Here is a 14,255-nt window from a genome sequence, read left to right as displayed (position 1 = left end):
GAAGACAAAGAAGAACCATAAGACCCAAAAGCCCCTGAAGACCCAGAAGACTCTGAAGACCCTGAAGACCCAAAACACCTCAAAGACCCAAAACACCCTTAAACGCCCAGAGGATCCAATGGACCCTGAGGACCCAAATTGCCCTGAAGACCCAAAAGACACCGAAATGGTCAAAGATGCCTACCCCTCTGAAACGACGTGTGGTGAGGCGCGCGGAGCGTGCCGAGTCACGCTAGTCCCCGTAAAAATTACATTCTCATGTCATTCCCATATCTGAGACCTTCCATAGAGGGGTCAAGGGAAGTGCTTTGGTATGGTTTACAGGGGGTGAGGAGGGGATAAATGTCCAAAGGAGATAGCTTGAATGTAATTTTGAATTTTTACTTGTTTTAATAGCTTCATGTGATTATCATTCCTGGAAAGAATATACTTTTCATGAGCTTTGTGATTTCTTTCTTCCAAACCCCTTGAAGGATGAAAACAGGACGGTTTGTGAGCTTGCTTACTCATACGAGAATGCGGAGGAGATGCAGCTGACCAGCCGTATCATGCATCACACACTTGCATTCATGATTCCATTGCTGTTCATGTTCTTCTGCTATAGCAACATCATACTCGCATTACGCAGCAGTCGAAGCTTTACGAAAAACAAAGTTATTAAGGTCATCTTGGCTGTGGTGATCGTTTTCTTTATTTGCTGGCTGCCCTACAACATAACCATCTTTGTAGACACGCTCGTCCGCTTCAAGCATATCAAACCATCTTGTGAGATGTACGAGGACCTCGACCAAGCCATTGCAGTCACCCAAACACTGGGTTTCCTGCATTGCTGCCTGAACCCCTTCCTGTATGTGTTCATCGGTGTCAAATTTCGCAACAATTCACTCAAGCTTTTCCGGGAGATGGGATGCATCAATGATAAGTTCCTGCAGAAGCATATCAAGCTCAGAAAGGTTTATGGCAGGTCCGGGGCTTCTGAAACAGACAGCACTGCATCTGTCTCTTTATAAAGTGGCACTTGGAGAAATATTTTGTGATGGGTGTTATAACTTGTGTAACTCATAAAAAAAAACTTTAACATTTCTCAATCAAACAAAATTAGTTTCATGGTCACCACTTCCCTCTGCCAACCTTGTAGCTTATTCAAAGGTAATACAAATAACTATTATGTGCTATTAGACAATAAATGAGGTGAGCATCGCTTCCGTTGTCAATAAAACAAAAAAATACTGATTGGAAAACTTGTTGGATTCTGCCATGTTCGTTGCAAACACACAAAAGAGCATCGATGAAAGGAGTGTAGTTGGGAAGTGACATTGTGTTGAGACCATAAGCACATGGTTAACAGATACGTTGGTGCTGCCTTTGGCAATGCAGAATGGTCTGAAAACAATCCAAAACGCCATAATAATCCCAAATTACTATTTCTCATTATTCTCAGTTTTGTTCACCAATGAAAGGCAACACACAATTACAACATTGACAACATATTTAGGCTTCCAGTGAGGTTCCCACTGGAAGTCTATTGTTGTTGTAAGGATTATTATCCTCACACATTTTGTGGAGACGATTCCGAGAAAACCGTTATAGATAGCTCTGCGAAACTTTAACTCATTATGGATACCAATGTAACGTAGTGCATCATGAATTTTGTTTTTCACTTTTGACTTACATTGGCTGCCATTGCCTGTGACGTCATAAACTTTAAACATCTTCTTCTCCAGAACCGCTAAACGGAGCAACGTGAAATTTAGCAAATATTTTCGCCTTGCCATGTGGATAAGAGTTTGAGAAAAAATACGTCATCAGTCACGTGATTTGGTGGCCATATTGGATTTAAAAATAAAACTTAAAAAACCCGCTTCTTCGAACGCTTTTCGATCGATACAAAACTTGAAACACGTTTAACTTCCGATGGGGGGAAATATTTGCCAACTATGACATCAGTCATGTTGTTTGGACGCCATCTTGAATTCAAGCAAAAACTTCAATAATCTTTTCTGGAGTATCTCTTAGCGGATCAGTGCAAAATGTCACATATATGATCAGCTACTGATGTGGGAAAGATATTTGTAAACTATGACGTCCCACGTTATATGGCGGCCATGAATTTGGGAACATATTTATTTTGAACTATGGGATATTTTGAACACAAATGGGAACATGAATTGGAAAACAATCCTGCCGTTTAACAGTACTTTGCCTCTGAATTTGTCTCACTTGCACATGCGCACTATTGCGCAGAGAGGAGCAAGATAATTACTTTTCTCTGTCTTCCAGTCTGGCAGTCAAACAAATTTGAAAATAATTCCAAACAGGACATTTATTGTTTTTGAGGATGTTATAAACGACGCATACAACAGGCATGAATAACAAATCTTACATGTTAAATAGGGTGGTGTAATCGACTACGTCAATGGTGGTAAAACAGCGGTCACTTTTTTTTTAAACGACTTTTACAATCTTTATTTTATTTAAATTGATTTATATGCTTGAACACTGGAGAACACAAATTGCCTTCTTATCACTTCCAAGAACCTCCAGTTTTGCAGTACTTGAACATGTTAAATAAGGTGATGCACAAGGGTGATGTATAGGACTGCTTCAGTGGTGCTATTTGTTTAACCATCTTTAAAATCATTATTTTACGTCGATTGAAGTATATATACTTACTCACTTGAACACTGCATGGAGAAACGTGTTCTGTGAACTCTCTATTCATGTTTAAGAATTGCTTGTTTCAACCTTTAAGGCTAAACATAGGGACATTTCAAGCATTAACAGCATAAACGCCTGATTAATTCATTTGATGATCATTAGCAATTCCTAGTCTAAGACAACAACGTGATGACGTGTGAACACCTGGGAGTATGAATTTGTTTAAACGTGTAGGAGGTGCAACCCACACATGCATATCAACCACACTCTGGAATAGCAAGCCATGTACATAACCTGGTGTCAATGAATACCCAAGAAGACCAGACCACTTGGTAACGGAAGTTCAGGCAGGAATTTGGAATTTGTTCCGAGTCACAGTGATAACTCGCCTAACTCGAAGAGTCTTTGTCAAAAGGTAGTTTCCTTCTCATTTGCATACATAATAAATATATGGCCCCAAACAATTTACAAAGGGGAAAACGCTTCCAAAAAAACTTTTTTGATTGAGAAAAATTCTCCCAAATATTGATATTTCTCCCAAAAAAGTGAAATTTTTATGGGTGTTAGGATAGGTGTACCTGGCGATTGAAACAGTGTTTATTCTATTGTAAAGTGGTCTGCGTAGATTGAAAATGAGAATGCATATGGAACAAGGCCTGCAGAAAAGTGACAGATAAAAGCCATTGATCAGCCTGCAGTCTTCCAGAGGGAGAAGCCAATTATTCCCAAGGTCTATGACTGCATTGCACAGACTGGTACAGCTGGGTGGGATGACCCTGATATCCTTACCAGGTTGGAAGGGAGTGCTGGATGCTGTAGTAGTATAGTGTATCAAATTTCCAGGTGCATTCCGAGAAAGTATAGTTTTTTGAATGCCCGACTATCCGGAGGGAGTACCATGAGCCCCTGATTGTAATTCTGATAATCCATTCATTGTTCGGTGACCAAGAGGAGAAGGGGAGTATCAGAGACAGAGACCAAACTGATTGACTACCAAAGGGTTTCCAAGCAAAAAACTGGTTTATTTTTTGCATTTTTAAAGACCTTTCTCACACCATAGTAGAGAAGGAAGTCCTTTATATGTTTAGTCTCTTTTTAGTCCTTTATATTCAATTTATTTTTGGTCCTTCCATTATCTGCAAAAACATTTCACTCTATTATACAATATCATTCATCCTTTGGATAACTGTGCAGTTTTTGAGTATATTTTGTACTTTAATGGCTTTTAAGACGCTTTACATTTACAACTAATTTTTGTACCATCATTGAAATCATTTGCTAATAATCTCCCAACTTTTCTGGATGTACATGACTGTACATTTACATCCAGATGTTTTTTACATGACTTACCAGCAAAAGTAAATAAATTCCTTCTTTTATCTGAAGCCAAATATTGTGTTGAAAGTGTTCTTTGACTTTTCCTGGAAACATAAGTATTGTCGCGTGACTACCCTTGGTGAACACCGTAGGGTAACACGGATGAACGATTGCGAGACTTTAACTCCCGAGGCGAACACTCAATGGCGGACTCAAGTTCAACACCAACGCGCGGAATGGCGGGGCGCAGCGAAGGCTCCGCAACCTTATCTATTAACATCAAACACCCAGGAAAACTGCGTTCAGATATTATGTACAAAAAGTAATATAAGGGTTTATTAGGAAAAGTAAAGCCAGTGAAAAAGCCCGCCGGTAAATCTAATAATTCTAATAAACCTAAATCGGGACGTCCCCACACGACCGACAGCAAACACAAACGAGGGAGATTAATCACGAAAATAACACGTCCCGTCGTTCAAAATATACGCGGAGATCGGGCTTATCTGTCTTTGTCGTCTTGTATTGTTGGTGTCCAGCACCGCTCCTTCCGGCCCGATCGCACACCACGAGGCCCCTCGCTCCAAGCACCACGCGTCCGACGCAGGCCAGCGGCTCCACTTGACCAGGGACAGGAAGGACTCCTTTCAACTCCACTCGACTCGACGCGGGAGTGCTGGCAGCCAAGTGCCAACGAACTGCTCAGTGCCAACTGGGTGTGCTCTCGTGTGTCTCCTGCGACTCCCTACAACCCGAACTGCACTCGAACTGCGACTGGAATGGCGTGTCCTCTCCAACTCTCCACCACCGCTCAACTCTCTGGTGCCTGCCTGCGTCTGCCAGTGCCTGCCACGAACTCAACTCAACTCCTGAAATGGCGTCCGACCGTCGCCTATATTGGTGGCCGATGACGTCACATTGCGCACTCCTCAGCCAATCAAAGCCTCCCGCGACTCCTGACATCTCCCCCGTTACGCGACCCTGCGGTCCTGGCATAACACGTGCCGGCCAGGTTTGTAGGCCTTTGGAGGTGTACACGGTGGCGGCCAATTGTGGTGGTGTTTTTGACCTGGTTTCCTGTCAATTTAATACGAAGTCCTTGTCAGGGAAAGGGGATTATTTAATGTTGCGCTAAGGACCTAACTAATGTTTATGTGGTTTGCAGTGCCATAATGGACAAAGGTTTGACTACTAGGTGATACTCACAGGGGCGTTACCTTTAATCCCTCACTATTTAACACTCGAATCTCCAGGTAGATCCACACTCATACATCTTACCCCGACAACCGCCTGAACATCAATAACTTATTACATGTAGAGTCCCTGTCACGACAGCCGAATACCTACCTATTCAGATCTACCTAGCTCTAGATGTTGCATTACCAAATTCATAACACAGCCCCCCCCCTGGAACCGTAGCTCCTGCAAGGTTCACCGCAGGGCTACCATTCCAGCCTTAACACTTACTGTCACACACTTAATTAACCTATGAAATAAATCAGGAAGGGCTGTGGGAAGTGAGTCGGACTACCTACCTACACTTCCTTAACATGCTGAACCCCTTAACCATCATGCAAGTATGTACATCTTCTTCGTTGTTCCTGTGGAGGGAGGAAACAACAACACACAACACTAACTTAACCACAAAACTTAACCATCTTTCCAAAACTCAAAACTCTAACCTTTGTACATACCCCGGTCTACAGACCGCGTCCCCCGGTGGATGCCACAAGACACAACCTTACCTGCGGGGCCATCCCCAATGCATCCCACTAAATTTCCACGGGCCCTGTCCAGATGTTACAGGTGAGTGACACGGCTCGGTGGATTTCGCCCACATTCATGCAACACAGACCCCTTAACCACTCATTCTCATTCCATAGGTCATCAAGGCATTTCAAAAATCAACAAAGCACTTATTCCCAATACACCCCCTGCAGGACCATGGCATTGATGTCATTCACGTGTGTGTGCATTCCTCAACTAGGCAGCGGGGAGGTACCGCACAAAAAGATGGTGGGGGCGCATCAGGCTGTGGTGCCCGCAGTCCCAAAAACAAGTCAACCGACTTACAAGTTCATTGCCCCCCCCCCCCCTTTACCTCTTGGCCCCATGACAGCCCAACAGCCCCTTTCCGCCGTTACCTCGCCGGTGAGGGTCTCCACACACACCAGGCCCCTTTGCCTCCTGCTTTCGCGCAGCAACACGGGTCACCGGGGGACTTCCTCACCCCGCGGCGCCCAACCAGACCCTCCACCGACGAGCTCCAATTTCCAGTTACCACCGGCTGCCAGGGGTAATTGCCGCAGAGGGGGGCCCGCAGGCATCGCTCCTCAGAGCTTGCTCTGTACCTGCGGACACACACACCTTCCCCACCCACAAGACCCCAAAACACACTTCCTCCCCCGCTGCCATTCAATTCTCCACACAACTCAGCACAATTCAGTACAATTCCATAGATGGTGTAAAAGGTGTTACAAGGCTTGCCATGGCCTGCCACATGTGAAATCCCCCCAGTTCACATTTAAACCATCACATCTTCCCAAAAGTACATTTCCAAAAGCACAATTATCATCCCTCATTATCTCCAATAATCATCACACACTCTCCAGGTTCCACTCTCACGACCACATCAAAACACATAACCACAATACAAAAACATACGCCACCCACAAGACACTGTGGCTCCCATTCCATCCCCTCACCGGCCATGTCATCACTCTCACCCGCCTCCCAACTCCAAATTACATGTCCCCAATTTCCCAAAGCAAATCCTGAAGCCTGGGACAGTACTCCTCAAAACACTCACCTCAAGTGCAGGTAGTTGCAGGTTGGTCAGGTCCAAGAGTGTCATCCACCCTTCACAATCCCAAAATTTCACATTGGGCCTACCAAATACTTCCAAATTTCTCTTTTGTCCCCACTACACTGGCAGGTATGTGGATCCGCATCCAACGGTGATCATCACTACACAACTACCTGTGGCCACGACAGCTCTGCACCTCTACCGTGCAAGGGTCACCGGGACAAGGTGAGCAGTCAAAACGCCAACATGGCCCATGAGTGTCCATAAGGGTGCGACCCACCATCCATCCTTCGGCCCCCCCTGCGAGGAACACAGCTGCAGCAGCCCCAGCTGGCCAATGTGGTGAGCACTTGCTGCCACAACACCCACTACCGCACACACAACCTCGGCCCTGGGGGGCACGGTCGCAGTGCGTGGCATCCCTACAGCCACGTCCCCTGCACCTCCCCATCATCCCCCAGTCCGACTACAGAACTGCAGCCCCCCAGTGCTCACCCACACTTGACCACACCAAGGTCCAGTCAACAGCCATGCTCCACCAGGAGACCCACCCAGAAGACATGGTCCACACACCTCGGACACGCACAGCACCACGTTGACCCTCAGGCTACACAACTACATCCCCATCATCCCGCGTCCCAAATATCAGCACAGTTGCCCCCGCAACCAGTTGAAAGCTGTGTCTTGCTACCCTATTAATTTCATCACAGCCTCCAACACTTTGGTCTACACACCTGGATCAATAATGGCGTCACTATACAGTGTCCACCATGGCATTTCAAAATCCACCCTTAAATTTCCATCTAACCCACAGATTACCCATGCCAACCATTTGTCACATTTCACTCACCTCACCAAAGAAGGATGCTTTGCCATACACATGCCAGCCGAGCATGGCCCATATGCTCGGCGCGTTACACATCTCCCGATTCACATCCCCATGGCTCTCTTCCCAACCCGAGAGTCCATAAATCACAACGGAGCATCTGTGGAAGGTCACTCACACCATCACGTTCCACAGATGCCCCAATGGTTGTCCGGCAGGCTATCTCCATCCCTGTCCATTCGGTTTGACCCGCGTCCATCGACCAACACGGCATGGCAGGTCATCACATGCCAGTTGTCCCAAAGTCCCTGGAGGAGAATGCCAGGCCGCATGCCCGGGTGGTCACCACATCAGTCCCAAGTTGGCCATCCACAGTGCCACCACCAAAGCGCGACCCACAACACCTCCCCCTAGTGGTCCTCAATAAATGCCAACCCAGGCTTGAGAAACCACCTCGGACCCCTCTGGAGGTCTTAACCCCCACCAGGGTCCGGTGACCCTGCCGGCCCGAGCCACCAGCTCGGACGGCGCCCCGACGGACAAGGGACGCCACACTCCACCAGACCCCCCGTGGGACCCAGGTCGTACCTCGACACCCAAGGCTGGACCCCACGTCCAAATCTCGCCATCACAGCCCCCCAGCTGGCCGGCATACCCAAATTTTGAAAGGGGCAACTTTTGCCCGAGGCCATCACCCATGACCTCTCCATGTCCAAATCCCGCAGCCCGGGGACCAATCCCCACCATGGCTGCTCCAAATCAATTTCCCATTGTAATTTTATTTTACATTTTATTTTACAAATTTTCATTCCCATTGCCAACCCGCAGCTGCAGGGAACAACCTCTACCACCGGTTGTTCTGCCCCTCCCTGCAGTTGATCCAAATTCCCTACAGGGACCAAATCTCCAGAAGCTCTATCTCCCGATCCTCCAAGATCCAAATCCAGCCCGGAGCCAACACACTCCCCCAACTGGTTGTCCAATTTTGGAGCCTCTGTTTCCAAATAGCAGTGTACAGTGAGCGTCCCCTCGGTCATTCCAACCACCTCCTCGGACCAACTCACCTCTTCCCCCAGACTCCTTTGGGCCTGAACAAGCTCTACCTCCATGGGACTGTCACAGGTCTCCAGCCGCTGGATCAAATCATCCTCATCATCATCATTAGAAATCATTCCTGGCCCCGCCAGGCTTTGATCAATATCCCCAATAAATACCCGGTCCGGCTCTATCGCATGGACCCCCAAAAACTCTACCCCCTCTTGCTCCGCACCACCGCCCTGGTGCTGCACAATTCCAAATTCATCCCCCGGTTGGGGTGTTGTGACATCCACACGGTCCCGATAAACAACCAGGCCAGAATGTGGGAAACATTCCCCATTACAACTCTCACATTCCAAATTTCCTTCCCCGCTCACCTGTGGACACTCAACGTTTACCTGCAGGCATTCCCCCTCTACCTGTACACATTCCCCATCCACCTGTGGACATTCCCCATCCACCTGTGGACATTCCCCATCCACCTGTGGACCTGCGGTCTCCCCATTTACTTCAATTGCCATTCCCTGTGCAATTCCCAATTTTGCCATTCCCGGCTCCTGAGCCCCGTGCACATCTGCATGGGCCGTACTCTCTCCTGTTCCCAATCTAGCTTCCCCCCGTTCCGATTCAATTTTTGCCACCTTTGGCTTATCCTGTGCCCCCATTTGAGTTTCTACTTTACCCTCAAATTTCCCCAGTCTGTCCGTAATTTGGTTTTGCACTCTCCCTTCTATGCCATCAATTCGTTCCCCCAGCTGCTGTGCCATTTCCCCAATTTTTCCTTCCATACTGTTTTCTAACCCCTCTAACCCATTTTTCACTCCCTCTATCTGATTCTCCTGGGCAGCCATTCTATTTTCTACCCCCATTAACCCATTTTTCACCTCTTTTATCCCGTTGTCTAACCCCTCAAAATTATTGTCTAACTTCCCGATTTTCTTGTCTAACTCCTCAAAATTATTGTCTAACTTCTCACCGGTACCCCTCGCTTCGTCCCTCATTACCCCCATTTGCACACTCTGAGCCCTCGCTTCGTCCCTCATTACCCCCATTTGGCCCTCTAATCGCTCACCCTGAGCCCTCATGTCTTTTATTAAATTTACTATGGTCTGGAGATCTATCGGGGCCGTCCCAGCGGCGGGGAAAGTTCCAACGCTATCCTCCTTATCCCCCATTTCCGGCTCACTCCCGACGCTGACGGAGGCCTCGCTGCGTACTTCCATCTCGTCAATTTCCGACATCCGCTTTCCGGAAGATTGTTTCCCGCGCGCGTATTTATTTTAATAATTCCAGTAACACAATTTAAATTTGACGAAGACGCGATATCGCGCTCCGTATGCCCAATTGATTACTAAATTTCTCCGCCTCGCCTATAACAATTTTGCGTTCGAACGTCGGGCGCAATGTACGCCCGACCGTGTCGATGTCGCCCCGCGGACAAAAAAATTTGTCCGACCGTGTCGATGTCTCGCCGCGGACAAAAAAATTTGTCCGACGGGTTCAAATCCCACTCCTGACACCACTTGTCGCGTAACCGTGATTAACACCACAGTTACGGATGAACGATTGCGAGACTTTAACTCCCGAGGCGAACACTCAATGGCGGACTCAAGTTCAACACCAACGCGCGGAATGGCGGGGCGCAGCGAAGGCTCCGCAACCTTATCTATTAACATCAAACACCCAGGAAAACTGCGTTCAGATATTATGTACAAAAAGTAATATAAGGGTTTATTAGGAAAAGTAAAGCCAGTGAAAAAGCCCGCCGGTAAATCTAATAATTCTAATAAACCTAAATCGGGACGTCCCCACACGACCGACAGCAAACACAAACGAGGGAGATTAATCACGAAAATAACACGTCCCGTCGTTCAAAATATACGCGGAGATCGGGCTTATCTGTCTTTGTCGTCTTGTATTGTTGGTGTCCAGCACCGCTCCTTCCGGCCCGATCGCACACCACGAGGCCCCTCGCTCCAAGCACCACGCGTCCGACGCAGGCCAGCGGCTCCACTTGACCAGGGACAGGAAGGACTCCTTTCAACTCCACTCGACTCGACGCGGGAGTGCTGGCAGCCAAGTGCCAACGAACTGCTCAGTGCCAACTGGGTGTGCTCTCGTGTGTCTCCTGCGACTCCCTACAACCCGAACTGCACTCGAACTGCGACTGGAATGGCGTGTCCTCTCCAACTCTCCACCACCGCTCAACTCTCTGGTGCCTGCCTGCGTCTGCCAGTGCCTGCCACGAACTCAACTCAACTCCTGAAATGGCGTCCGACCGTCGCCTATATTGGTGGCCGATGACGTCACATTGCGCACTCCTCAGCCAATCAAAGCCTCCCGCGACTCCTGACATCTCCCCCGTTACGCGACCCTGCGGTCCTGGCATAACACGTGCCGGCCAGGTTTGTAGGCCTTTGGAGGTGTACACGGTGGCGGCCAATTGTGGTGGTGTTTTTGACCTGGTTTCCTGTCAATTTAATACGAAGTCCTTGTCAGGGAAAGGGGATTATTTAATGTTGCGCTAAGGACCTAACTAATGTTTATGTGGTTTGCAGTGCCATAATGGACAAAGGTTTGACTACTAGGTGATACTCACAGGGGCGTTACCTTTAATCCCTCACTATTTAACACTCGAATCTCCAGGTAGATCCACACTCATACATCTTACCCCGACAACCGCCTGAACATCAATAACTTATTACATGTAGAGTCCCTGTCACGACAGCCGAATACCTACCTATTCAGATCTACCTAGCTCTAGATGTTGCATTACCAAATTCATAACAGTATGTATTATTGGAAGGGTTTGTGATTCATTCCTCTTTCAAAGTGCATCCTGAAATGCAACAGCTGCAAGTTTTTCCTTCCTTTTCTCCCCTTATTTCCCTTTTCTTTTTCCTGCTTTGTCTGCTTTTAAGAAGCATTCTTACATGATTGCCGAGTGTTTTCGCTAATGAACCCTTAACGCGTAGACACAGAACAATCTTTGGGTTCTGATTGACCGGACTCTGTTGCAAAGCGTCGGTGCTGTCGAAGCAGTTTCTTGGCAAGGGTGGTTTGCCATTGCTTTCCCAACAGGAATTTGGAATTCGTTCATGGTGCATGCGATAGCTCGCCTACTCTTCGCGAAGGACACAGTGCGATCTTTAATGCCCACCAACATGCCAGCAGATGCGACACCCCGTTTAGCATCCACCCAAGGGGCAGCACCCACACTGATGAATCTCCCTGCCTGTATGAATAAGTTAGCCTTATTCATATCCACGAAACGCCTCCACATTACCTCAGGGTAATAATTCAAACCGTGAACACAGCGAATATTGGGGAGTCCATTGATCGTGTTCAAGGGATGAGACGATATCGTAAGCCTTATTCATGTCATATCATATATTCATTATAATAGAGCAAACGTATATGGTTATGTAGTTATGTATGTCTGTCTATATGCGACGCAAACGTCTTCTTCTTCTTCAAATAAAATTAACACCCTCTTAATTGTCCCCCGTCGCACAGCGTAGCGAAAGGGGGACTATGGCTTTCCCCTCCGTCCGTGTGTCCGTGCGTGCGGGCATGTGTGCGTGTGTAAGCGAAGGACCGCATTCGAATTTGGTGTGTGGGTGCAACCCACGTCAAAATCCAAGATGGCCGCCGCCATGGATGTCTGATGCCATGTATATCTTAACCTTGTGAGAGGAATATCTTGAAAAATAAGCGAAGTACCAACTTCTAATCTGGTGTGTGGGTGTATCTCGGCATAAGGAAGAACGCTATTGAAAATTGGGTCGCCACGTCAAAATCCAAGATGGCCGCCGCCATGTATGTCTGAACCTTGTGAGCGAAATATCATATCATAGCATGTTTTCTGCGTCTTCCACTTTGTCAACTCACATCACTTCACCGACGGGGGACCTAGGCGTAACGCTTGTTAACCCTATTAATTACGTTTAGACTGCTGAGACCCCTCAGACCTTTGATGACCCTATAATTACCCCAAGACCCTTAAGACCACCAAGACCCTTAAAGACTCTTTATACCCAAAAAACTCTTAAATAACCTGAAGAACCAAAATACGCCAAATACTCTTAAAGACCCAGTGGAAGCAAAAGACTCTTAAGACCAAAAAGCCCCTGAAGACACCGAATACCCAAAAGCCCCCAAAGACCCAAAACACCCCAAAGACCCAAAACACTCTTAAAGGCCCAGAGGATCCAAAAGACTCTGAAGACCCAAATGGCCCTGAAGACCCAAAACACCATGAAGACGCAAAAGGCACTGAAATGGTCAAAGATGCCTATCACTCTGAAACGATGTGTGGTGAGGCGCGTGGAGCGCGCCGAGTCACACTAGTATATATAAAGTAATGAAGCTGTGTGTGTATGAAGCCTTCAAACCTATTGCCTGGAGAGATAGTTGACTCCACCCACAATTGTGAGGAAGAAAATCGATGCATCTGCCGTATTGGTTTCTGGCAAGTCGAAGATGTCTCTTTGGAGATGTCATATTCACAATTTGAATTATCTGAGCTATAAAACCACGATGTATTATATATGCAGCAGAAGGCATGGTTTTGCTTCATGTACGTAAGCCGGGGGATTTTTTTTTTTTTTGTGAGCGATCGAGAGAGAGGTCTGGCCAATACACCACGTAAATACAGGGCTGAGCTATTTGTGTAATAAATGAAGGTTTTTATATGTATTCAGCCCAAGTTATCAAGGCCGAAGTGTGTGACTGCATCGTGTAGTGCAATTCCTGGTGGCAGTGGCTATTCATCTGTAATAATAAAATAGATTGTGTGTGTGTGTTTTTGTCATCAATTTTTCAACAAGGCTTTATTATGAGAACATGGGGAAAACAAATTAATAATTTGAGCAAAAGGTCAAAATCACATAAAATCGTCAATTTTCATTCAATTGACCTGAAATTTTAAGAATTTCCAAATCTCCATATTGGGTCATTGAATTGGTTCACCAATCAAATTCTAGAAGTCGATTGTTTTTTTTTTTTAGATCTAAAGGTCAAGGTCACATGAAATCCTCAATTTTCATCCGATATACTTGAAATTTGAACAGGGTTTGATTATTGGATCACAAAATTGGGACACCAATAAAATGCTGGAAGGCAATTGTTTTGAGGTCAAAAGTTCAAAGGTCTAGTTCACAAAATCATCAATTCCTATCTGACTTCAAATTTGAGCAGGGGTTACATATTGGGTCACTGAAGCCTATTGCTTTTGAGGTCAAAAGGTTAAAATCAACTACAATCGTCAATTTTTTTGTATTTGTAAGGTGTTTTTGTCATGCTTGCCAAACAGAAGAAGAAGTCAAAATACAAAGTGGATGCAGAGGAGCTTTGCATTTTCAGATTCTTTCTAGTTCACTTTTAAATTTGTTTTCTCTGCAACCACGAGTGATTGACACAAAACTTCCAACATCAGAGGGCCTGCCCATGGAGAATTTTTAACAGATCTACACGATGGAAAATGGCCGGCCATCCAAAACGTACGTTTTCTGCAGGCATGGGTTGCAGGGTGTTTCACGTATCAAGAATAAATGGCCTCTACCTCGCTTCAATCAGCCTCAGCTGATTACCGGTTGCTGAGGGAATCTATCT

The 14,255-nt window shown here is 46.5% G+C and overlaps 1 protein-coding gene across 1 annotated transcript in view; it reads left to right on the top strand.

Moving 5' to 3' along the window:
- The window catches only part of LOC144888223 (C-X-C chemokine receptor type 2-like), a 44,226-nt gene extending 40,177 nt beyond the window's left edge, over positions 1-4,049 (top strand). Inside the window, exon 4 of the mRNA XM_078783003.1 lies at positions 474-4,049. Coding sequence (XP_078639129.1) covers positions 474-1,010 — 537 coding nt within the window. The 3' untranslated portion in view covers positions 1,011-4,049. The remainder of the gene's footprint in view (positions 1-473) is intronic.
- Positions 4,050-14,255: the final 10,206 nt, after the last annotated feature.

This window comes from Myxine glutinosa, chromosome 1 (genome assembly GCF_964187855.1).
Source record: "Myxine glutinosa chromosome 1, kmMyxGlut1.1, whole genome shotgun sequence".
NCBI lineage: Eukaryota > Metazoa > Chordata > Myxini > Myxiniformes > Myxinidae > Myxine > Myxine glutinosa.
The sequence above is the reverse complement of the archived record's forward strand: the minus strand, read 5'-3'. Positions and strand labels throughout refer to the sequence as shown.